The sequence below is a fragment of the Chiloscyllium plagiosum genome, chromosome 11 (genome assembly GCF_004010195.1).
Source record: "Chiloscyllium plagiosum isolate BGI_BamShark_2017 chromosome 11, ASM401019v2, whole genome shotgun sequence".
Classification (NCBI taxonomy): Eukaryota; Metazoa; Chordata; class Chondrichthyes; order Orectolobiformes; family Hemiscylliidae; genus Chiloscyllium; species Chiloscyllium plagiosum.
Window position 1 is genome coordinate 22,196,271 of NC_057720.1, and position 26,009 is coordinate 22,222,279.

Genomic DNA, 26,009 nt, shown 5'->3' on the forward strand with positions numbered 1-26,009 from the left:
ATGTGAAGACAGGATTTTGCCATGGTGGTCACTCTTACTAATGCTTTTATGGATATACGCCTGTGACATTGGTAGATTGATGTGGAAGAGGTCAAGTATGCTTTTACTTCTTGTTGGTTCCCTTTCTGTCTGCCATGATCCAAATTAGCAGTTGTGTCCTTAGGGACCCAGCCAGCTCCATCAGTAGTAGTGCTGTTGAGCTACCCATGATGGTTATGGAAGTACATCCTGAGTCTTTGCCACTCTTAGTACTTCTTCCAATTAATGTTCAATACTTAGTTATCAGCTGAGGTAACAACAGGTGGCAAGCAGTGGGATGCTGCTTTGCCCATGTTTCACCTAATGCCATGAGACTTCATGGGATTCAGAGCCAATGTTGAGGACTCCAACAGCAGTGCCTTCCTCAATGTATGCCCCCACTCCTGCTACCACTTCTGGTGGGTCTCAATTAGTGGGGGGAGGGCAGGGGAACAGTGTTTGGGGGAACAGCATGAAGCTATTGATAGTAAAGGCAATGTCTAAGACATTGTAAGGTATGATTTGTTGACAGGCTTTTGTTAGACTAATGGCCTCTAATTATGTTCTTACACACTTAAGAAATCATTATCTTACTATCATCTCAACTAGAACCTTTTGTCATTTTAAAGACCTTTTATTAGGTTATGGTTCAACTTATTTGTTCAAGACAAAAAGGACCCAGTTTGGCAACTTGCACATTTTTATATGCACATACGGATGTCATGGTATTTGTGATTGCAACTATTATTCCATCTTCTTAGACATCATATTTAACATTCTGATGTAATGTTACGTTCCTATCAGAACCATTGACATTTAAAGAAGTAATCAAACACCTGACAATTAATCGATGAGTGATATTTAAAAAAGGCAAGCTTTATTGCATGTCAAAAAGAATTAAACAAATTAACATGATAATTTATACCTAAGTACATTTATACCTAAATTTGGGAGGCACGGTGGCTCAGTGGTTAGTACTGCTGCCTCGCAGCGCCAGGGACCCGGGTTCAATTCCAGCCTCGGGTGACTGTCTGTGTGGAGTTTGCACATTCGCCCCGTGACTGCGTGGGTTTCCTCCGGGTGCTCTAGTTTCCTCCCACAGTCCAAAGGTGTGCAGGTCAGGTGAATTGGCCCAAGTTAAAATTACCCATAGTGTTAGGTGAATGAGTAGGGGAATGGGTCTGGGTGGGTTACTCTTCCGAGGATTGGTGTGGACTTGTTGGGTCGAAGGGCTGGTTCCGCACTGTAGAGAATCTAATCTAAATTATGAATTCAGCTTTACTTTTTACTTTCCCATCTTCCACCCCAAGAATTCTCTTACACAGTACAACAATCTTGGTTTCTCTACAATCCGATCTAGCAGTGTACCTTGGTCCCAAGAATTCAAATTAATCGTTTTCAGTGTTGCAGCTGTATTCCCAGGTAAGATTCAAGAGGAGTTCTTCCATTTGAAGCTATTTAACAATTTTTGGCTCCACCTTACAAGCTTCATGCCTGCGGATGCTTCAACTCTTCATCTGAGTTGCCTGAAGACAGACAACTACTTTCCTGCTGCTTCCAAACTAACTCTGCTGACTGCTTTCTGCCACAAGGCAACTTTCATCCCTGAATGTTGCCACCAAGGTGAATGGTGTTGTTAAGAAGGCATACGGTATGTGAGGTTTCATGCGCAGAGGGATTGAGTTCTGGAGCTGCAATATCATGTTGCAACTATACAAAATGCTGGTGCAGCCACACTTGGAAGATCTTATGAGAGACTTGGGTCTGTTCTCATTGGAAAGAAGAAGGCTAAGAGGGGATTTGATAGAGACATACAAGATGATCAGCGGATTAGATATGGTAGACAGTGAAAGTCTTTTTCCTAGCTTGAGGTCAGCTTGTACAAGGGGGCATAATTACAAATTGAGGGGTGATAGATTTAAGACAGATGTCGGAGGCAGGTTCTTTACGCAGAGAGTGGTAAGGGCGTGGAATGTCCTACCTGTTAATGTAGTCAACTCAGCCTTATTAGGGAGATTTAAACAATCCTTAGATAAGCACATGGATGATTTTGGGATAGTGTAGGGGGACGAACTGAGAATAGTTCACAGGTCGGTGCAACATCGAGGACCAAAGGGCCTGTTCTGCGCTGTATTGTTCTATGTTCTAGGCTTTGTTCCACCTACTATCATGGGTGCAGCCCATATTCAAGCTGCCTGGACCCCCATCAAATCCAAGCTGGGATGGAACCCGATCTGTATTTGAACAATAAATTTAATATTTTTATGGCTTGAAATGCAGGCATTGCTGAATATTATCTCCTGTGTGCTCCTGCTGTCTGATGACTTGCAGTCCATGCCATGGATGAGATGTGTTGTGGAAATGCCAGTGTTGGACTTGGGTGGACAAAGTCAGGAGTCACATAACACCAGGTTATAGTCCAACAAGTTTATTTGAAATCACAAGCTTTCGGAGCGCTGCTTCTTCACCAGGTGAAGAGGAGAGAAGCACTCAGGCGCTGAATTCATATGGAGAAAGATAATGGTAAGATAAGAGTAGGTAATTAAGAGTGTCAAAAGATAAATACAAATGACGGCAGTAGAGTGTTGACAGGCTGAATAATAAGTCATTGCGGATGATCAAAAGTGTCAAATAGTGTGAGAAAAATGTCAACAGCTGAATAACAAATGAAGGGATGACCTCTGATGTGATTAATAATTACAAAAGGTCAAGAACAGGCTGGTTCTGGAGAGAAACCAAATAACAAGAGAGGTATTAGAGTTGCATGACAAGGGTCTAACCAAAGTAACAAGTAATCCAAAACTGTACAAACTAATTAAGGTACAGAGATAATAACAAGTTATCAAGGTGATGGTGTCAAAACAGCACAATAAGGAAGATTTTACACAGAACAGTATGGTGAGGTTATATGTAGCATGACATGAACTGATTGAAGCCATCCTTATGGTATGGAACTTTTTTTATCAGTTTCTGCTCTGAGATTCTGCATTGCTGTGTATCTCAAAGGCCACCTTGGAGAACACTTACCCAAAGATGAATGTCGTTGACCATTGAAGTGTTCCCTGACGGAGAGGCCTGTCAATGGTTGTGTGGTATCCATTCATCCAATGTCATAGTGTTTGCATGGTCTCGCCAATACATCATGCCTTGGGGCATCTGTTCCTGCACCGTATGAGGTAGACACATTGGATGAGTCATGTGAGTATCTGCTGTGTACGTGGTGGGTGGTGTTCCCATGTGTGATGGTAGTATCCATGTCAATGATCTGGCATATCTTACAGAGGTTGCCATAGCAGGGCTGAGTGGTGTTGTGGTCGATGTTCTCCTGAAAACTGGATAGTTTGCTGTGAACCATGTTCTGTTTAAGGCTTGGTGGTTGTTTGAGGGCGAGAAGTGGAGGTGTAGGAATGACCTTAGCCAGATGCTCATTGTCAGTGATGACTTGTTGAAGGCTGCGAAGGACATGGGATAGTTTCTTTGGTCAAGGGAAGTACTGGATGACAAAGGGCACTCTATCAGTCATGTCCCGTGTCTATCTGTCTTCTGAGGAGGTCATTGCGGTTTTTCACTGTGGCACATCTGAAATGGAGGTTGATCAGTTGAGCATCATAATCCCGTTCTTATGAGGGTGTCTTTTAGCATTTTAGCTTTTGAGTTTCTCCTTGTCTGTGCAAATCCTGTACATATGCAGAGCTTGTCCAGATGGGATGGCTTTTTTTTTAACAGGTTTGGGGTGAAAGCTGAAGAAGTGAAGCATCATGAGATTATCTGTGGGCTTGCAGCAGAGTGAAGTACTGAGGTGTCTGTCCTTGATGGCGATGCATGTGCCCAAGAATGAAACTGAAGAGTAGTCCGAGTCAGAGAACACTTCAGCGGTCAAGGACATTCAACTTCTGATCTATGGGTAAGTGCTCCAATGTAGCCTTTGAGATACACAATAATGCAGAATCGCTGAGCAGAAATGGATAACCAAGCTCTGTACCCATGAAGATGGGCTCAACCTTGATCTTGGGTTCATGTCACGCTACATGTAACCCCACCATACTGCTGTGTCTAAAATCTTCTTCACTGCCCTATTTGACACCATCACCTTGATAATTTGCAATCTCTGTACCTTAATTAGTTTGTACAGATACCTGTTACTTTGGTTAGACCCTCATCATGCAACTCTTCTATCTCCCATGTTATTTGTTTTGTCTCCAGCACCAGCCTATTCTTGATCTTTTTTAATTGTTAATCGGAGCAGAGGTCATCCCTTCACATGCTGGTCAGCTGTTGACATTTTACTCACACCATTTGAAACTTTTGATCACCTGCAATGACTTGTTATTCAGCCTATCAACACTCCACTGCCATCATTTGTATTTATCTTTTGACACTCTTAATTACCTGCTTTTATCTTACCATTATCTTTATGCATATAAATTCTGTGCCTACGTACTTCTCTCCTCTTCACCTGATGAAGCAGCAGCAGCGCTACGAAAGCTTATGATTTCAAATAAACTTGTTGGAATATAACCTGGTGTCATGTGACTTCTGACAGATAAATTGCAACTGTCTGCTTTTTGTCTGCTGCCTAACCCGGACGGCTTGCTCTTTTAGAAAACACACACAGATAAATTAAACAAAGAAACATTCCACCCCCGTCTTTTCCAACATGGTATGTTTTAGTGTGGTTTCAAACAGGAACATAAACAAATTACTTTACCTTAAATATAACTCTTTGATTCTGTAACCTGTACGAATAGTTAATATTTCTAATGCAGGTTTCCAACTTCTTCTCCCAGAATTGCTGACCCTGTTAAGGAACTCTTATTTACAACATTTGATTTACCTCCTTTTGTTTTGAGAACTACATACATAATTTAAAACATATTATTGCAGTAAGTGGCTTTCATTCTGGCTCCATTACAAGCGCAGAAATGAGTCATTCATATTTTATAGTTTACACTTCTACCTTTGACCTTGCAAGATACATATAGATTAGCTTTTAACAATTTTCTCCAAGTTTTATTTGAATTGTGCTCTCTTGAAATGCCTCCCAATTTTTCTACAAGAGATTCCAAATTTTCTTTAATTACCACTTTAATTCCTAGAACAAAAAACCTTTCACCTGCACAGTGTATCTCTGTGAGACGACAGAAAGCTTTGTGATGATCTCAATCAGAAATGTCAATATTTTGAAACATATAAACCATGAACCAGAACAAACGATAAGCAAAAATGACTCGATGTTAAACTTGCTTCATTCATTAAATAAATACATACTTTTGATCTGAATTTCTAAATAAAATATATTTTCTGCACAAATTAGGGTATTTATATTGACAAAACAAGAATAAAACAAGACTGCAGAAGAAAGATTTTACCAGTTGCAACTGTTCTTTCAATTAAAAATAAAACTTGTGCAAAAAATTACATTTTGGTCACTTGTGAAAACTCCTGACATTACACCAGCTTTTTTTATATACATCTCATTATTTTGGAACTTCTCCCTTTTCAAGCTGATCTGCTAATTGGAACATCTTATTTTAGTCCAATAAACTGGTTAAACAATCTGTTTTGAGCTCAGCTGGAATTTTTATCTGTGCCTCAAATCACTTCGCCTGAAAAACATCAAAGGTGGACTTCGTATTCAACACATTTAGACTAATGTAGCCAAATATCAAAATAAATCAGACTGAGAATTTCTGAGTAGCTTGTAAGCAATTTTAACATCAGTCTCTTACTTCTGCCCCACAAGTGTGCCACTACATCGACTGGAATTCATTTTAAGACATCCATTACTTTTGTATGCTTGAATCTCCAAGGATTGTTACAGTGAGACAAAATTTGAACACTGATGCAAATAGCAACTTGCTGAACTTGCAATGGCTCTGGCTATTACTCAGCCGTAGAAATAATAGGATATAATTTAATCCTTGAAAATGAATAGTTTTTGGTTGGTGGAAAGTAAAATGATAAAAAAAACACAACTAATCCTAACTCACTTCTAGTTTTAAAACAGGAGGCAGAGAGGTCAATCTCCTCGCTGCAAGAAGAACCTTAAAAAATATTTTAAATAATTTGTTTTCACCTCACTTCTAATTTCAGCAACTGTCAGGTTTCTTTGACCTTGAGAAAATCAACAAGTAAAATTAACTGAGAAGGGCTGCATCGATCTTTGTTTGAGGACAAGCCACCTGGAGGTATTTATTCCAGGGCCAACATCCTGTAAATCACAGAAAGTTACTGAGAAACTCAGTAGGTCTGGCAGATTCTCTGGAAAGAAAGCAGAGTTAACATTTTGAGTCCAGTGACCTTCTTCAGAACTGACTGTAGCTAGGAAAAGGTTGGTACTAATGCTAGAGATAGGTGGAGGAGGACAAGTAAACAACAGATGGAGATGAAGGCCAGAGAGAGAACAGTTGGATAGACAAAGGAATGGGTAAAGGTCATTCTGGAGAATGACCAGCTGCTAATAGTGATTATTGGTGGCTGACAATGGGTTGCTCTGGTAGCAGCCCCTGTGATGACAAGATCTGGTATATGGGGCTTGGTGCAAGGAAATGGGAGAATATGTTCATGCCCTATAATTGTTGAGCTTGATATTAAGCCCAGACAGCTGCAGAGTTCCCTTGTGGAAAATGAGGTGTTGTTCTGCCAGCATCCGCTGAGTTTGACTGCAGCACTACAGGAAGCCCAAGACAGATGTTGTCCAGGGAACTAGTTGGCATATTGAAGTAGCAGGCAACCAGAAACAATTTTAGGGTCTAAGCACCTTCTCCTATGTCCTACCTCCTACCCCCACACACTAGGCCTTGTGATCACATGGACTGCTACCACAAACAACCCATTGTCACCTACTAATGGCCCCCCATTAACAGCCATTCATTCTCCCAGGCTGACCTTAACCCATTCCTGCATCAGCCCAACTGTTTTTCTCTCACTTGACTTCATCTTCACCTACCGTTTACTCCTCTCTCCTCCCCCCATCTCATCTTTAGCAAATAAACCAACCTTTTCTCAACTGCAATCAGTTCTCATGAAGGGTCACTGGACCCAAAACGTTAACTGCATTCTCAACAAACACTACCAGAACTACTGAATTTTATTTCAGCATTTTCTACATTTTGTTTCTGATTTCCAGCATCTTTAGATTTATTTTTTATCCTGTAAATCACACCTCATTTCCCCCCCACCTAAATTGCCATATAGAGTCTATAATACACCCCATCCATTGCCTCCCCATTTCCTTGTGTAACCTCGTTTCTCCCCACCCCAACTATTTTTATTGACCCCCCCCCATCAACTGTCCCTCCCATTATAACACAGAAGGTCATGTGGTACAAGATAGAACTGGATCCAATGTTTGCACACCTTTATGACATTCTGCTTATGGAACTTCACATTTCAAATACACACCTCCTCACCCCTACAACCATGATTTCAGTCTGTTCCCATTTATAGTGGCCCAAGGGACTGGCCAGTTAATGCCTATCACTTGTATATATTTAAAAGCAATTACACTGCAATTAACACTCAACACAACCATCTGCTCTGTTACTGTGGCCTTGTGCAACAGGAGTTTCCAGCCAACAAGTTTGTAAATCAGGCTGGCAATTGGGATGGAAATCTTGAGGAACAAATGAAAGTGTATCCTGTTATGAAAATGTCACAGCATTTGGAGGAAACCTATTCTGAAGGGTTTTATAGCCATTACCTTCCATTTCACCCTGCTCCAACCTCCCATCTTCGCAACTAACCTGGCAAACTTTCAAAAATATTTTTGTCAGTAAGCTGTCATAATGCTTTCAACACAACCTATGTTATTAATCTTCAATCAGTTGGTAGTTTCATTTCACTGAATTACATTTTAAATTTGTCATTTGCTTTTAGTTCTCTACTTTGAAAAAGATATCAGAAGATTTTATATTTAAAAATTAAAAGTGCAACAATGCAACACAACAAATCATCTAAATGTTGAATCCATTATAACATTGTATTCTTCGCTGTGTTCGATTACCCTAATGCACCTTGTATGATATTATCTGTCTGTACTATAAGCAGAACAAAACTTTTCACTGTATCTCGGTATATGTGACAATAATAAATCAAATCAAGATCAAACATACAGAGTAGTAAATTCCTCTGATACATTCCATATGAAGTATCCCTTTAAAACTTATATTTTATTTTGATAAATTCTGATATATAAGAACATAAGGAATAGGAGCAAGAGTGGGTCAAGATTAGAGTGGTGCTGAAAAAGCACAGCAGGTCAGGCAGCATCCGAAGAGCAGGAAAATCGATGTTTCGGGCAAAAGCCCTTCATCATTTTGCCTGAATTATCGATTTTCCTGCTCCTCGGATGCTGCCTGACCTGCTGTGCTTTTCCAGCACCACTCTAATCTTGATTCTGATCTCCAGCATCTGCAGTCCTCACTTTCAATGCAGGAGTGGGTCATGCAGCCCCTCCAGCCTGCCCAAACATTTCACAAGATTATGGGTGATCTGCCGCAGGACTTATTTCACCTTTTGTGCTTGCTCAGCATTGCCATCAACTGCCTAATATTTTTAAATCTATCTACTTTCACTTAACCATCACAGCTCTCCAAGATAGAGAATTCCAAATATTCACTCCGCTCTGGGAGAAGAGAGTCCTGCGTGTCTCAGTTTTAAGTGAGTGTCCAATGTCCCCTACTTCATGATTCTCTCAAGACTAGAAACATGTTCTCCAAATCTATTTCATCAAGCCCCCTCAGAATCATGTGAGTTTTTATAAGATCAGCCCTCATTCAATAATATGCTAAACTATATTAAACAATCAATCAGATTTTCAAACCAAAACACCAAAGAACTGCAGATGTTGGAAATCAGAAACATAAATCAGAGATTGCTGGAAAATCGCAGCAGGTCTGGCAACATCTGTGGGGAGAAATCAGGATTAATGTTTCAGGTCCAATGACCCTTCTTCATTACCCTGTTCAGATTTTCAAACCACCAAACTCCTGGGGCAATATATGATTATCATTGCTGAGGGAGAGAAGAGAAAATAATTCCAAAAAATATAGAATGAAAATGGGGCTACGAGGAAAGAGGAGTGAAATAAACAGAGCAGGGAAAAGGGCTATAGAAAAGAGTCATGATTTGGACTGGGGTGTACAAAGTTAAAAATCACACAACACCAGGTTAGAGTCCAACAGGTTTAATTGGAAGCACACTAGCTTTCGGAGCGACGCTCCTTCCTCAGGTGATAGTGGAGGGCTCAATCCTAACACACAGAATTTATAGCAAAAATTTACAGTGTGATGTAACTGAAATTATACATTGAAAAATTAATTGTCTGTTAAGCCTTTCATTTGTTAGAACACAGTGATAATTTCACTTCTTTCATGTGTAAAGCACAAAACCTTTTTTTAAAAAAGTTGCATTCTCAGGTTAGCTGTTAACAATGGTGACAGCTAGACAATACGTTGAAGGTGTTGGCCCCTGTGTTCTCTGTCTTGCCATGATGTTTAGATTGATTCTAATCTAAAAAGTGAGATAACGGAGTTATGCAGTTTTTGAGCTCAGAGTTCTACATGAATGCATGCAGTTTTTGAGCAATGTAACCCTGCAAGTACAAATTCACCCCACAAAATATTTGTGCGTGTGGGTCTTTGTCTGTCTGTGTGTGTCTGTCTGTCTGGGTTGGGGGTTGCGAATGTGAGAAAGTGTATGTGTGTGTAGTGAGTGCAGAGTGTCTTAAGTCTGTGAGGGGTGCATGTATGAGTGTGGGAGTGTGTGGGTGTGTGTGGGTGTCTATGTGCGCGCCTGTGTGTATGTGTGTCCGTGTGTATGTGTGTATAGGAGTGCCTGTGTGTGTGTGAGAGTGTGTGTGTGTAGGAGTAATCTGTGTGTGTGTATAGTGCAATGGTGGTCATCTGTAATGTGACATGAACCCAAGGTCCCGGTTGAGGCCCTCCCTATGGGTACTGAACTTAGCTATCAGCCCTACTCGGCCACTTTTCTCTGTTGCCTGTCCCGAAGTCCACCTTGGAGTATGGTCACCCGAAGGTCTGAGGCTGAATGTCCTGGTCCATATAATAAAGAGAGAACTGGAGGAGAACATTGAACATGGAAGATTACAGCACAATATAGGCCTATCAGCCCTTGTTGTTGCGCCGACCTGTGAAACCAATCTGAAGCCCATCTAACCTACACTATTCCATTCTCACCCATATGCCTATCCATTGACCACTTAAATGCCCTTAAATTTGACGAGTCTACTACTATTGCAGGCAGAGTGTTCCAGACCCTTACTACTCTCTCAGCAAAGAACCTACCTCTGACATCTGTCCTACATCTATCACTCCTCAATTTAAAGCTGTGTCCCCTTGTGCTAGCCATCACCATCGGAGGAAACCATCACCCTATCTAACTCTCTGATGATCTTATATGTCTCAATTAAGTCACCACTCAACCTTCTTCTCTGTAACAAAAGCAGCCTCAAGTCCCTGCTTGAGATCTTCCTCATGAGACCTTCCCTCCATACCAGTCAACATCTTGGCAAATCTCCTCTTCACCCTTTCCAATGCCTCCACATCCTTCCTATAATGCAGCGACCAGAACTCCAAGTGCAGCCACACCAGAGTTTTGTACAGCTGCAGCATGACCTCATGGTTCCAAAATTCAATCCCTCTACCAATAAAGGCAACACACCCGAACACCTTCTTAACAACCCTACCAGCGTGGGTGGCAACTTTCAGGGATCTATGCATATGGACACCGACATCTCTCTGCTTATCCACACTACCAAGAATCTTACCATTCGGGCAGTACTCTGTTCCTGCTACTCCTACTAAAGTGAATCACCATTTTTCCCATCAACCATCACCCTCTGTCTTCCTCCTTTTTCTGATCCAAACTGCTGAATCACCCTCAATCGCATGCCTCTGTATTTTCTGCAACAGCCTACCATGGAGAACCTTATCAAATGCCTTACTGAAATCCATATACACCACATCAACTGCTTTACGCTCATCCACCTGTTTGGTCACCTTCTCAAAGAACTCAATAATGTTTGGGAGGCATGACCTAACCTTCACAAAATCGTGTTTGACCATCCCTAATCAAATTATTCCTTTCTAGATGATTATAAATCCTATCTCTTATAATCCTTTCCAACACTTTACTCACAACCGAAGTAAGGCTCACTGATCTATAATTTCCAGGGTTGTCTTTACTCCCCTTCTTGAACATGGGGACAACATTTCCATCCTCCAATCTTCTGACACTATTCCTGTAGACAATGACAACATAAAGAACAAAGCCAAAGGCTCCGCAATCTCCTCCCTGGCTTCCCAGAGAATCCTAGGATAAATCCCATCTGGCCCAGGGGACTTATCTATTTTCACACTTTCCAGAATTGCTAACACCACCTCCTTATGAACCTCAATCCCGTTTAATCTAATAACCTGTATCTTAGTACTCTCCTCGACAACATTGTCATTTGCGTGTGTGAATACTGACAAAAAAACTCATTTAGTGATTCTCCAATCTCCTTAGACTCCACACACAACTTCCTACTACAGTCCTTGAATGGCCCTAACCTTATTCTGGTCATTCTTTTATCCTGACAAACCTATCAAAAGCTTTAGGCTTTTCCCTGATCCTATCTGCCAATGACTTCTCATGTCCCCTCCAGGCTCTTCTTAGCACTTCTTTTGGTCCTTTCTGGGTAACTGGTAACTCGCAAGCGCCCTAACTGAACCTACACATCTCATCTTTACATAAGCCGCTTTCTTTCTCTTGACAAGAGATTCAACTTCTTTAGTAAACAGAAGAAAGTCAGAAGGAAAGAGGGGAAATGTTTGGTGGACTATTCTCAGAGAATTCTGAAGTGATTGCTATTGACCATTTGTTGCTTTCTATCCATGTCAATTACTTCACCTGGTCACCTACTGAATCCAAATCTATCGCCAGCTCTCTGGAATCATTGGATCCCTACAGTGTGGAAACAGGCCATCCGGCCCATCGAGTCACAATGACCCTCTGAAAAGCATCTCACCCAGAACCATCCCACCCTTCTCCTGTAACCCTGCATTTCCCAGGTTCAATCCACCCAGCCTGTACATTCCAGGACGTTATGGGCAATTTAGCATAGCCAATCCACCTAAGCTGGACATCCTTGGACTGTGGGAGGAAAACTGAAGCACCCATGAGGAAATTCAGAGAGACACAGAGAGAATGTGCAAACTCCACACAGACAGTCATCCGAGGCTGGAATCGAACCTGGATCCATGGTGCTGTTGGACTCATTTTGCCACTGGATCAAGATAAGGAAGACCAAGGGAGAGAGATTGATGATCTACAACTCATCCTCATTATAATCCAATTCACGCAAACCTAATTTAATCAACAACCATCTTCTGTCCATCATCTATCTGTCAGAAGTCCTGCAGTGATGAGTGAACAGAGCAGCAGATATGGGAGCTGTAGCTGTGAATCTGCACATAGATGGTACGGGCCATAAAGGTCATTTTTCACTGGAATGAAGCAGAGTGGATCTCAGCAGCTGTGTGCATGACTGAGCTGCCATATTCAGGAACATACTCCTCACCTCCATAATATGGGAAGATGCTGAAAAAGTGCCCTACTCTTGATCTGCTTCAGCTGTCTGGCTGGCAGATTCCCGGTCACTAATGGATGGTCTATATGAGTGCCAAATCCCCTTCAGTACATTTCTCTTCTCTATGCTCCCAAATGCTTTCCATGGCGGAAAACACTGCTCTAAAGTCAGACTTTAAATGGATCAGAAGCTGCAAAATCTGAGAAAATTCCAAGCAAAGACCAAGGTCTCCAAGGATAATCTTGATTTCCTATAAGCAAGTGACTGAATGCTAAAGTCATAGAGTCATACAACATTGAAACAGACTCTCCGCCCAATCAGTCCATGCTGAACTTAATCCCAAACTAAACCAGTCCCACCTGCCTGCGCTTGGCCCACATCCCTCGAAACATTTCCTATTCATGCACTTACTAAATGCCCTTTAAGCATTGTAACCAAACCTCCTCTGGAAGTTTATTCCACACACGAACTACTCTCTGTGTAACAATGTTGCCCCTCACGTCTTTTTAAAATCGCTCTCTTCTCACCTTAAAAAAATGCCCCCTCGTCTTGAAATCCCCCACCCCAGGGAAAGGACACCTGCCATTTACTTTATCTATCCTCCTCATTATTTTATAAATCTCAATAAGATCATCCCTCAATCGCCTACGCTCCAATGGAAAAAAGTCTCAGCCAATCCAGCCTTGCTTTCTAACTCAAACCCTCCAGTCCTGACAACATCCTGGAAAAGCTTTTCTGAACCCTCTCCAGCTTAATAATGTTCTTCTAAAGCTGAATATGATATGTAGCACGGGCTAATTCTTAAAATCGTGTAACAGCTTCAACCTTACAATCAGCATGGAGGAAACTGAGGTACCAGCCTGTGCCAGGAATGTCTGAGGTTTCAGCTCCTGACTAGAACCTGTTAGCAATGGATACACTCACTAATCTCAGCAGTGCACTCTCTCAAACTATCGAAACTAATGGTGAAACACATGTGAGAATTGCCAAAGCAAGCACAGCCCTTGGCAGACATCAAACATCAACGTGGAAATGAAGAGGACTATGCCTGTCCGCCTGCCAAGCTGCAAGCCTACACAGTGATAACCCTGCCCACTCTGATTTGTGTATGTGAGACTTGCACTTGTGTGCGAGCATTGTGCCAAGTAAATCAAACATTTTCACTTCAGCTGCCTGCAGGGGCTTCTGAAGTTCAATTCGCAGGACTGAATACCAGACAGCATCAAGAACACTTGAGCTGGCACGCCACCATACTAAGCTAGATTGGTCATGCAGCCAGGACGTCTGACACTTGCTAACCAAAGCACATCATCTGTGGAGATCTTGAATCCAGGGCACAATCGCAAAATGATCAAAGAAATGGTACTTGGACACTCTGAACACTTTGCTGAGGACTTTTGATATCAACTTTGGGTTCCGGTTCAGTGTGACCACGCCTGGTTCATCCAAATAAAAAATACTGGCACCTTAAAAGACAACGAGAAAGCACAAGACGAGTTGCTGTGTCAGAATTGCCTCATCAGCAAGTCAGTTATCTGTGTTACCCAGTCCCAGTTGCAGCAAATCCTTTTGGGTGCAGATGGGTTTTACCTCCCACTCCAGTGGTATCCTATCAGATATTGCATGATGAATGTAATCACCTTCACCTTAAATGATGAATAAGGAGTGCCTGCCTCTCAATTGGTAGCTTTCCAAGTATTGAGCTGATGGTGCAGGGATGTCAATATTGAGAAAACAGGTCACAAATTTCTGATGTTATAGCACACTGGAACATCAGTAGATATCTACTCCACCCTCTTCGTCTTGAGCTTGATTTATCTTTTCTTAAATTTCTGTTTAACAGCTCTTCTGGCTTAAATTTATGTTGCTTCTATCAATTCCACTTTTTTCCCTTTCTTTCTGTTTCAGTTGGCTGGATCTCATCATGGGCTTTGAGACAAAATAAGGGTCCTCAGCCTGCACTTGCTGACACCAAAACCATTCCTGATGAAGAGCTTATGCTCGAAATGTTGATTCTCCTCTTCCTCGGATGCTGCCTGACCGGCTGTACTTTTCCAGCACCACACTTTTTGACTCTGACCTCCAGCATCTGCAGTCCTCACTTTCTCCTGACACCAAAACCAGGTTTTTGTGGATGTAGCTTCCTCATTGGCTGCCTCTCTGCTCTGGTAAGGACAAAGGCTGAAGTCCCAATGCTGCGGACCCAAACAGAGATCAAGCAGAAAAGAAGTGCTTCATCTTGAAACCTTTTCGCCGACCCTCCCATGGGTCTCTGGAGCCCAGAGGGTGATGTGAGCGCAGATGAGGTAGGCTAGAGACCACGAGGGCACCTCAACATGCAGGTACCCTCAGAGGACTAGATCTAAAACTAAACAGATGAGATGAAGCCATTAGATATCTTGGAAAAGGAGAGAATGCTCTCCTGATGAATTAATGGGTCCATACCCAGAGCCCTCATATTGAGGCATGGAGCCTGAGACTCTAAAGAAAGCCTCATCCTACTGCAAGGAGTGGCCTCTTCACTTGGTGAAGTTTATTCCTCCAGTGAAAACTGCCAATCTTTTAATTCACTGCCCCCTCCATGCTGTGGGAGGGCAATCTTCAGAAATTATCCCTGCGCTGGGAATGATCCAGAGAGACATCTGGTCTTGCCATAAATTTCAAACCCACCATCACGGGGTTTAGGGAACTCTTTGTTTCTCAAAGCCAGCTTTTGGTTGCCTTTTACTTTTGAACATAGTAGCTCAAGTGCCATTCAATGGGCAATTGAGAGTCATCTATGTTGTTATAGGTTTTGAATCCCATTTAGGCTGGACTTACTTCTCCGAAGGAAGTTAACCAGTTTGGTTTTAACACGAAACAAAGAGTTTCTTCTATTCATTTACAGGTTGAGGGCATTTCTGGCTCAACCAGCATTTATTGCCCATCCCTAATTGCCCAGAGGGTCTGGAGTTATATGCAAGGCAAACCAGGTAAGGATATCAGTTTCTTTCCCTAAGGAATATTTGTGAACGAGGTGGGCTTTTGAAACAATTGACAATCCATTTGTGGTCATCACTTGACTCTTAATTTCAGATTTTTATTGAATCCACATTCCACCATCTGCTATCATGGGGTTAGAACCTGAGTCGCCAGAACATTACCTGGGTCTCTAGACTAACAATCCAGTGATAACACCACGAGGCCATCACCACCCTTTAAAGTGGCTATAATGGTCACCAGCACTAACGCTCTGCTCGAATTATTATTAGAGTTTAAACTCTAATGGCTGCTGTGATGGGATTTGACCTAATGGCCCAACAGCAGTAGCTTGGGACTCTGGGAGTCTAATGACTAATCTAGTGACATTGCCCAAACCACCTCCCCCAAATTTAAATTTAACTGTTGAGTTAACCATGAGCAAAACTATTCAGAGTAGTAAAGATCCACAAGAATACCAGCTGAAATGGTTGGAATTTTAGAGGATAATGTAAAAATCTGATAAAGCCATCATTAAAGAAAAGTTCACATGTTCGAACATTCATCCACAGCAAAGAAAAAATGCATTCAAATCTGAATATTGACCATTCCTTGTATGTTGTTGTGTATGTGCAAAAGTATAGTTGTCCACTTTATAATATAACCTCCATAACAAAAAGACAGTTAAGAATCAATCACTTTCCTATGGGTCATATTAAGCCAGACCAGATGAAGACAGCATATCGATTTCCCTGAATGAGATGGATTTTTTAAAAAGACAATTGATTTTGTTCAGTTACATCTCACGGTCAGTATGTCAGCACGCCTGTAAGAGACATGCTCGTGGCATCATCAGTGTGTCAAGCATTTGACCTGGAGGTATAAAGAACCCATGTCCTGTCTTAACTCAGATCACTTGAAGCATGGCAGGTCACTAGAAATCTGTTGTAATCAAATAGATTAATACTAGCCCAGGCACTAATGTGTCTATGAATGTAACATTTATATATGTTAGTAAGATGCAATAAATGTTTGTTGGATCTTTCAATAGCCCATTATCTATTCCCGGTTTCTTATGAGAGATAACATAAGCATTGCTGCATCAAGTAAAACAAGTTACTGGAGAAAAACCCTCTGGTGATTATTATTGAGATCAGCTTTCTATTCCATGTTTCTATTGACAACTTAAATTCCACCTGCTGTCATGATGGGATTTGAACTTATGTCCTTGGATCATTAGAATAGGTATTTGAATTACTTTTGCAGTGGCAGTGCCACAGTGCCAAAATATCCTCTCCAACATAATACAGTTCTTCATTATTACAAGTTTTCTACTGACCCATTGAAAAACAATAGCAAGTTCAATGTAAAATGTGGCATACCACCAAAACGTATTGTAGGACAAGTTCACCCCTGAACTTCCATTATCAAGAGCAGTTTTGTTTATTTGATGCTGTCGAAATAAAAAGAGTGCTTTCAGCTTATCACGTAAAACAGGAATTCACATTATAACCACACACTCCTGACATGCCCTCCTACACCTCCTCCTCAAAGTATCAAAACTACTGACCTGCAAGAGTTCCCAACAAGTACAAATATCAACTAAGAACAGAAAAATTAAGAAAAGCTTCTGAAAGAAGCAGCAAGCAAAAGAAAAGTTCATTAGTAGTAATTGCCAGGCTTCTCACTGAAATCCACCTCTGGGCGATTGGCAACACTCCTAGGTTCAAAACTTTCAACCACCTACCAGCAAAACAAGCTGACTAAAATCCAATCATGCACAAAATAACATGATAGAATCACAGATGGTTACAGAAGTAAAGGAGGCTATTTGGCCCATCATGTTCATCCTGTCAGAACAGTTCACCTTGTGCTGTTCTCCCGCCTTTGGTCCAGAGACCAGCAATATCCTTCCTTTTAAGATAATGGTTCTCTTCTAGCTTGAAATTCTCAATTGACTCTGCCTCCAGCAAACTCTCAGGCAGTGCATTCCTGGTCAGAGTCATTCGCAATGTAAGAAAAAGTTTTTCTCAATGCCACCATTGTTTGTGTTACCAATTATCTCAAATCTGTGCCATTTGGTTCTTGATCCTTACAGCAGTGGGATCAGTTATTCTTCATCTACTCTGTTCAGCTCTCTCTTGATTCCTTCTCTTCTTTACCTTCTCATCTTCATGGAGAATAGTCCTAACTTCTCCAATCTTTCTATATCACTGCAAATTCCTCATCCCTGGAATGATTCTCCTAAATATTTTCTGCCCCTCTTTGATGCCTTCAGATTGTTCCTAAAATGTGGCATCCAGAACAGGACACAGTAGTCCAGCTGTGGTTGAATAAATATTTTATACAACATAATCCCTCACTCATTGCCACATTACAGCAATAGATTCTGCACTGGTAATCCCGTCTACCATCCTTAATTGAATGGGGCACGCAGGGATGGCTGCTTGATTAATGTCTCCTTTAAAGGTGTCCCCCTTGAGTCCTGATGCCACATGTAAGCGTTCCTACCTTGTATTTCTTTCTGATATTAGCACTGGACCCACAAATTAGGAAACAGTCCATTTTATACATCTTGATTAGAGTGGTGCTGGAAAAGCACAACAGGTCAGGCAGCATCCGAGGAGCAAGAAGATCGACGTTTCGGGCAAAAGCCAAAGGGTTTTCCTGCTCCTCGGATGCTGCTTGACCTGCTGTGCTTTTCCAGCACACTCTAATCTATACTCTGATTTCCAGTATCTGCAGTCCTCACTTTTGCCTAGTTGATTTTAATTATCCTATATATCTTGTCAGGGCTTGCAAATAATGGTTCTTTCAGATCTTATAAATGTTTTGTTGGGTGTTTTAAGCAGCTTTAGAATTGAAAGGTCCAGAATATGAAGATGCAGAGATTTTTCCAGCCCAGGAAAAAAACATAGGTTTGTTTTCACATTAATAGAAAGGAGATCCTGTGGTGAATGGGGTAGTGTCCCTGCCTCTGAGCCAGAAGATCTGGTTCAAGTTACACTTGTTTAAGTCACACAAGTTCAAGACTTTTTTTTCTTCATTGTTTGAGACTGGCAAATCAGTATTTTTTGCATATCTGCAAATGGTCTTAAACTGAGTAGCTTGCAAAACTATTTCACAGGTCAGTTTACAGTCAACCACATGGAGTCACATTTAGCCCAGAGCAGAAAAGGATGACAGATTTCCTTCCTTAAAGGATGTGAGAGAATGAGATGGTTTTTTTCCAAGAATCAATGATAGTTTGATGGTCACCGTGACCAAGACTAGCTTTCAATTCTAGATTTAGTAATTGAACTGAAATTCCACAAGCTAATTTATTGGGAATGAAAGCTAATGTCTGAGCTTAAACCAGCCTGCCCATAGTCTTCATGAAACATCTGATCATCATGTTCATGCCACATCTGAGAGCTCTAACAAAGAGTCATCTGGACTCGAAACGTTAGCTTGCTCTCTCCACAGATGCTGCCTGAGCCGTTGTGATCTCCAGCAGCTTTTGTTTCCAGATTAATAACTCCAGTTAACTTAAATCCAAGGAAGGCTCCTTGAAGCCCGCTTCTCTGGAGAAAATTCCTTATATTTGCCGACAACATGGACTGATTCCTGTCCTTAAACATCATCCTAATGACTCATCACGGACTTTAATGAAATTCTGTATCACCCTACCTTCAGCCAACTGGACCTGAACTCTCTGGACTCTGCCAATCATGTGATTAAACATTAACTGGATTTGTGGTTCTCATTATTCTATGTGGTAAACACTTTCCTTCTTTTTAAGCTTGTACATGTGCAACAAGCATTATCTAGCTTTTAATGTCTGAATAAGCCATCCTTCTAATGTAACCAGAAAGATAGTTTGTTGCAGCTCATGTTAAAATTGCATGTCATAATTAGAGAATTTGAGGAAACACGTCACCCTGTTTCAAAAGACAAATAAAAATTAAAATGCCTTTGCTTCAGGACAGGATGTGGGGAGAAAATAAAGTTATTTTATTTTCATTGTGTCCAGAAGTGAGGTTGTTAAAGGTTGCAGGGATCTAATTTGTACTTTCTATTGGATGAGAGTAATTTACAGGAAAGATTAACATCTACTACTAGACCGAAATCGTCTCTTTGTCATAATATAATCCTTATTCGTGACTTTACCCCCAGTGTCCCTTACTATACCCCTTACATTGGAACATATCATTTACACCTTATCCTATGACGTCCATGAATGAACTGTTTAATCATTCCCTTACTTCAATCTTTGCAATCATCATTTCAAAGTCAATCACTGTCTTGCATGACTCTTACCCTACCCACCCTGTTTGACATCAGAAACTTAAGTGTACCTGGGGTACAATTAGCCCAGTTACCAAATTGATTCAGCAAGGAAAGATTAAAATCCAAAAGAAAATCTGTAACAGAAAAGTAATATTGTTGGTATTGGCTACATTTGTAGAGGGCAAACTATTTATTAACAACAAACAGCCAAGGGCAGTCTATCTTGATACTGCTTACAGTGCCTCAAAACTGATAAATGAATGGAATTATGCCTTACATTTGCCATGTTTACACTGGCTGCTCTACTGACTTAATACCAAGAATCAAAAGCGTGACAATGAACCTCATGCATTACCTAGAAGTGCCATTGCAATCATTCTGAAAAAAAATATTGTTTGACTTCATTGCTTAAGTAAAATGTACCTGCAATAAAGAGGCACCACAATTCAGAAACTGTAGTCCTGATTCAGCCGAATCGATCCCGCCAGCAGCTAGAACGGGAAATCCTGGGAGAGCCTTACCAATAGCAGATACAGCTCGTAAAGCAATTGGTCTTATTGCGGTTCCTAAAAAGAAAAGTTAGACATTAGCATGAATCTCATTGGATAGAAACAGAATAGTGATAACCTTAAACATTTAAAAATTTGGTTTATGATGATCCTCAATATCTTGTTTTCGATCAAACCTATTTTAAATGTATACGCTTCATGCACAAATAACATTTATGTCAATTAGTATAGGAAAATGTGCAAATAAAATATATATTTAACAAAAAGATTTGATTTACATATGTTTTTAAACCAATATATGCCCTTGCATTTTTCCTACAAGCAACCCTATCATATTAATATTCTAAAAAGGATGAAAAAAGGCAGCTACAACAATAATGCTCAGAGAAGTACTCTTAACTTAATTCACACAAAGAATTACATGATTTAAATGACTAATTGAGTTCAATACCAGATTATAGTTCCAATAATTCTGCTTCTTAATAAGAATTACAGCCTGTGGTTTCATGTTTCTCAGTATCAACAGCATAGGGTAGAGAATGATTTCTCAGAGAACAAACAGCAAAATTCTATCATGATTCATTTTAAATTGTTTTGGATGCACATTATGGGGTATCTGTTTCTGTGGTAGTAATTAAATAATGTAACTTGTTCCACTGCAATCAGCAGTTATCAGTTTTAAGCAAGGTATTCACATATAGAGAAAACATAATCTGAAGGGACAATCATCTTATTGCTTTAAGAACACTTCCACTCTTTTCAGATCTTCAAGTGTCCATTTGGGAAAGTCAGAGTCAAAATGTGTGGCACTGGAAAGCACAGCAGGCCAGGCAGCATCTGAGGAGCAGAAGAATCGACATTTTGGGCATAAGCCCTTCATCACGATTGTGGAGGGGGAATGGGGATGAGAGATAAATAGGGGCTGGGAGTGGGGCTGGGGGGAAAATAGGTTGGAAGGCAATAGGTAGATGCAGGTGGGGATAATTGTGATAGGTTGGTGGGGCGAGTGGAGCAGATATGTGGGAAGGAAGATGGAGAGGTAGGATAGTTCAAGAGGGCTGTGCCGAGGGTTGAATCTTGTAATGAGGTGGGGGAAGGGGGGATTTGGAACCGAGTGAAGTCGATATTGATGCCATGTGGTTGAATGATCCCAAGGCGGGAGATGAGGCATTCTTCCTCCAGTTGGGGAGTGGCTTTGATTTGGCAGTGGAGGAAGTCCCAGATTTGCACAATTTTGGGGGAGTTGAAATGGTTGGCCACAGGGTGGCGGGATTGTTAGGTGTGTGTGTTCCAGAGATGTTCGCTGAAATGTTCTGCGAGTTGGCGTCCTGTCTCCCCAATGCAGAGGAGACCACATTGAGAGCAATGGATGCAATAGATGAGATGGGTGGATGCAGGAAAATCTCTGCTGGATGTGAAAAGAACCTTTGGGGCCTTGGACAGAGATGAGGGGGGGAAGTGTGGGCTCAGGTTTTACACCTCTTGCGGCAGAAAGGGAAGGTGCCGGGTGTGGAGGGTGGGTTAGTGGGGGTGTGTGGATGTAACAAAGGAGTCGCAGTGCGAATGGTCTCTAATGCAGATAAGGATAGGGAGGGAAGTATATCCTTGCTGGTGGGGTCTGACTATAGGTGGCGGAAATGGCAGAGGATAATGTGATGTACTTGGAAATTAGTGGGATAGAAGGTGAGGACCAGGGAAGTTTCATCCTTGTTGTGGTTGGAGGAGTGGAGTTCAAGGGCAGAGGTGCAGGAAGTGGAGGAGATGTACTGGAGGGCATTGTTGATCACGTAGGAGGGGAAATTGCAGTCTTGCAAATAAGAGGCCATCTGGGATGTCCTGGAGTGGAGCTGCTCCTCCTGGGAGCAGATGAGGCATAGGAATTGGGAACAAGGGATTGTGTTTTTAACAGGAGGGGGATGGGAGGAGGTGTAGTCCAGGTAGCTGTGGGATTTGGTGGGTTTGAAATAAACATCCATGTTGAGATGGTCGCTGGAGATTGGTCAGAATGGTATGAAAGCTGATGAATGGTGGATATGCTCTAAATGGAGTGAGTGCAAATTTGCCAAATTTTACCTTGAGATAACTGGCATCCTGAAATGCAGTTAGTATCCCAAAGCTAGGGTAAAACCTCATTTTGGGAGAGGTGTGAAAATAAGAATTAAAGACAGAATTGAGGTTTGCTTAATGGGAAAATCATATTGTTGGCTGGCAGATCTTGCCTTGTTTAATCCAGAATATAGCCACTCTTTTAAGGGGATCTATTAACATTAATGCTTCAGTGTAGGCCTAGGGACTGCACTATTTTTGACCTGTGTAAATGGGCAGAAGGACCAGAGGCCAAGTTTTTCACTTTCTGTGAAGTAGTGAGAATAATGGTGAACGTGATGACATAACTGATCAAGAGCCCAAAAGTGAGATTCTTGCTGTCAAGAAATAAAAACTATTGCAATAAATTTATCTCTCCTGAGCTGGCACTATAAGGTGGCAAGAAGCTTACATATCTGTTTTTAAACCTCATTAATTACCAAAATTACCATAATCACATGCCCAGCTGTCTGTCCTCGGCACGCTGCAGTGCTCCAGCAAATCACAGTCCAAACTGGAGGAACAACATCTCATCTTCAGACTTGGCACTTTACAAACTTCAGGACTTAATATTGAGTTCAAAACCTTCAAATTGTGAACCCATTCCTTCCTTTTCTTTTTAGCTCTACATTCTCTGTAATCCTCTCTACCCTCCCCCCAGTTCAGTGGGAAGGTCTGTTCTTTCCAATCTGACAATTAGACACACCATTGTTCTGCCCGTCACACATTCTGATCACTTAACCGACTTTATCAATATTCTTTCTACCCCAGAACTCCACCCTCCCATCATTGCATAAATGATGTCCTCTCTATACTTCACATCAGCTCTGACGAACAGTCATCTTGACTCAAAACATTAGCTTGCTCTCTCTCCACGAATGCTGCCTGACAAGCTATGATCTCCAGCATTGTCTGTTTTTAGCACAGATTGCAGCATCTGCAGTAATTTGCTCCTATGACAATGTTCATTCCCGCTTACTTTTGCCCAACTGAAAAATTCAATGCTGCAAAAACATGACAGTGAAAACTAAATGGGTACCTGTTGAGTTGGGTTCACAGCCTCCAGTCCAGGTTAATGGCTGTGCTAACTCTTTAGTTCAGGTGGAACCACTACAAGTGCATCAGGTGCTCCATGGTCACTGGCTGGATGTCTCCCTGTACTATCTTTCTACCCAACTGGGCAACAATAATGCAGCAACATCAAAATATCAGCTTGTATAGGCACAGGCAGCAGTTTCTCTCCCAGAGTCAACAGATTAGTCAGCAGGAGCAGGCAGTAGCACAATGAGAGCGGGCAAGATATTGTTGGAAATACTGTTCATTGAAGGGAACCATGTGATCTTTGGGAGTGAGGCAAGCCAAGCCATAGCTTGTTATGGAGAGGGTGTGGTGAAGGTGTGGAGACCTTGAGCATCCCATACTCCAGGCTTAAAAATGGTGCATTAATAGTCAGGTGAAGGGGCTCAATCAAAATGGAAAGAGATGAAAGTTTATCAGGAGCACAGGGAGTGCAACACTTTGGGGTACATGAAAACTAGGACGCAGATAGTGTATCACAGGCAGTGCCAGTGATAGTCATTCGACACAAATACAAAGTTGGAACCTCCCTTATTGATCCAAAAGTTAACTGTGCAATGCAATTTTGATATCACAAAGCAACATTCAAAGCGGGAAAAGTAACTGTTCCTTTTAAAGGTAGTGTAGGAGCTTAGTGCTAGAGTATTGGGGTCTTGTAAAGGACAGTTACATTACCATGACTCCAGTGATAAAACAATGTCATATATCTGCCTGAAAATCACAATTAAAATCTCAATGTTCCTCACACTATCTAAATCTGAACTGCTTTCATGAAGAAATGGTTAAGATTACCTCATCTTGCCAATAGGCCAAGATACACAGTCACAACCATTAAAATTACAATGTCCTCACACATATCTGGGAAAGCCTGCTAAGACAGAACGACTGAAGTGGGGACAGGAGGAGGAATTGTCTACTGGTAGCTGCTGCAATTCAAGGAAATGCAGACAGTATTTTGAGATTTTTATGGACCAGGCCAGACCCTCTCACAACATTTGAAGAAGGTAGCCCAGAGCCTAACTTTTCGAGTTGTTTGAAGGTGAATATTCCAGGAGCGACGCAGTTGGTCAAACCACTCTGTTTTAAACAAAACTGAATTTATTTACACATGAACAAAAGAAAACCGTATTAAGATTAACATAACTATTTAAAAACCCAACTGACACGAAAGCGCAACTTAACAAAGAGCTGTTTCAATTTCCTGCAACAGCCCATAAACACACCCCCTGACAAAAAGGCAAATTCAAACACAGGTTCTTGTAGGAGAGAGATGTCAGAGAGAGAGAGAGAGAGAGAGATGATCAGCATGGAACTGTTTCTATGGGTCCCCAGCTAAAACTAGCCCAAAACTGGAAAAGCCCCTGAACGGGGAAAAATGGCCACTCCCCTTTCATTGTACAAGTATTTAAAAAAGATCCTGAAAGCCTTTTCTGATTGTTGACTTGGGCCGCATCTGTTAGCCGTTATTGAAGTAGCCAGTTCAGACATTTCGGCACCTCTGCCTTTATCTCCCCTCACAAAAAAAAACAAGTACAGAATAACCTTGTTAAAGGAGCAGCATCATGACAAGTACAATGAGAAATAAGCACAAGGAGGCTCATTAAGGAAATCTTGCTGTGGTAAATGCCTCCTGTGAAGTTAGTGGCAAGAATCTGGAGCTTTGTGGGAAGGATGTGAGGGGATGAAGTGGCCCTTTACTAAGACTCTGTACTTTCTCTTGAAGTTCTCATGGAGCTGCTGCAACTGGTGACACAATGGCAGCAATCAACACAGCTGTCCTTTCTGCAGTGCTGCTCTGCAGGGCACTAGAGCAATGAAACTGACACAGAGAGACAGCAGCTACTGCTGGCATAACAAAAACAGAAGCCACCACCAGCTGGAACACAGCCTCAAAAGAAAGAGAGAGAGCAGCACTAAAAGCCACCACAGAGGAGGAGATCTCTGACACAGAAGGAGCAGATCTGTAGACTTAGTGCAGCTATCTGCGAATGACTGAAAAGATATCTCAGGATGTCAGGAACCATCATGTCACGCCTCTACCAGCTTCTGAATGAGGGCTTATAAGGACTGGCACTGGGCAGGAATCTCATCCCTAAAGGTTACAGCTACTCTTCATGTTTTCAGAAATGGGCCATTTGAGAGAGCTATTGGCCCCTCTCTGGTATTCCCCAGTCTGTTTGCTCATTGACGCATCTGGGATATCACTGATTTTCTGTTTCTCAGAGCTCATCTATTCATCTTGCTCCCTTTTGATGTGGGGAGTCAGACAATGAATGCATTAGGACTTTCAACCAACAGTTCCTTCCCACAAGTATAGGATGCAACTGGTTGTTGCCTTCACATAGCAATTAGAGCCCAAAGGATTCCACTCCCTTAATATTCAATTAATTTGTGGCGACAACAGAAAAGATATTGCATGTCTGCATTATATATATGAGTAGCTACCACAATTCGTACATTCTGGCCATTTACTTGCAGTTTCATCTTAACCGGGGCCAATT

At 41.6% G+C, this 26,009-nt stretch overlaps 1 protein-coding gene across 1 annotated transcript in view; it reads right to left on the reverse strand.

Moving 5' to 3' along the window:
• Positions 1 to 26,009, reverse strand: part of LOC122554210 (dihydropyrimidine dehydrogenase [NADP(+)]-like) — a 735,384-nt gene that overhangs the window by 117,835 nt on the left and 591,540 nt on the right. The window contains exon 19 of the mRNA XM_043698867.1: positions 20,261 to 20,403. Within this exon, the coding sequence (XP_043554802.1) occupies positions 20,261 to 20,403 (143 nt within the window). The remainder of the gene's footprint in view (positions 1 to 20,260; positions 20,404 to 26,009) is intronic.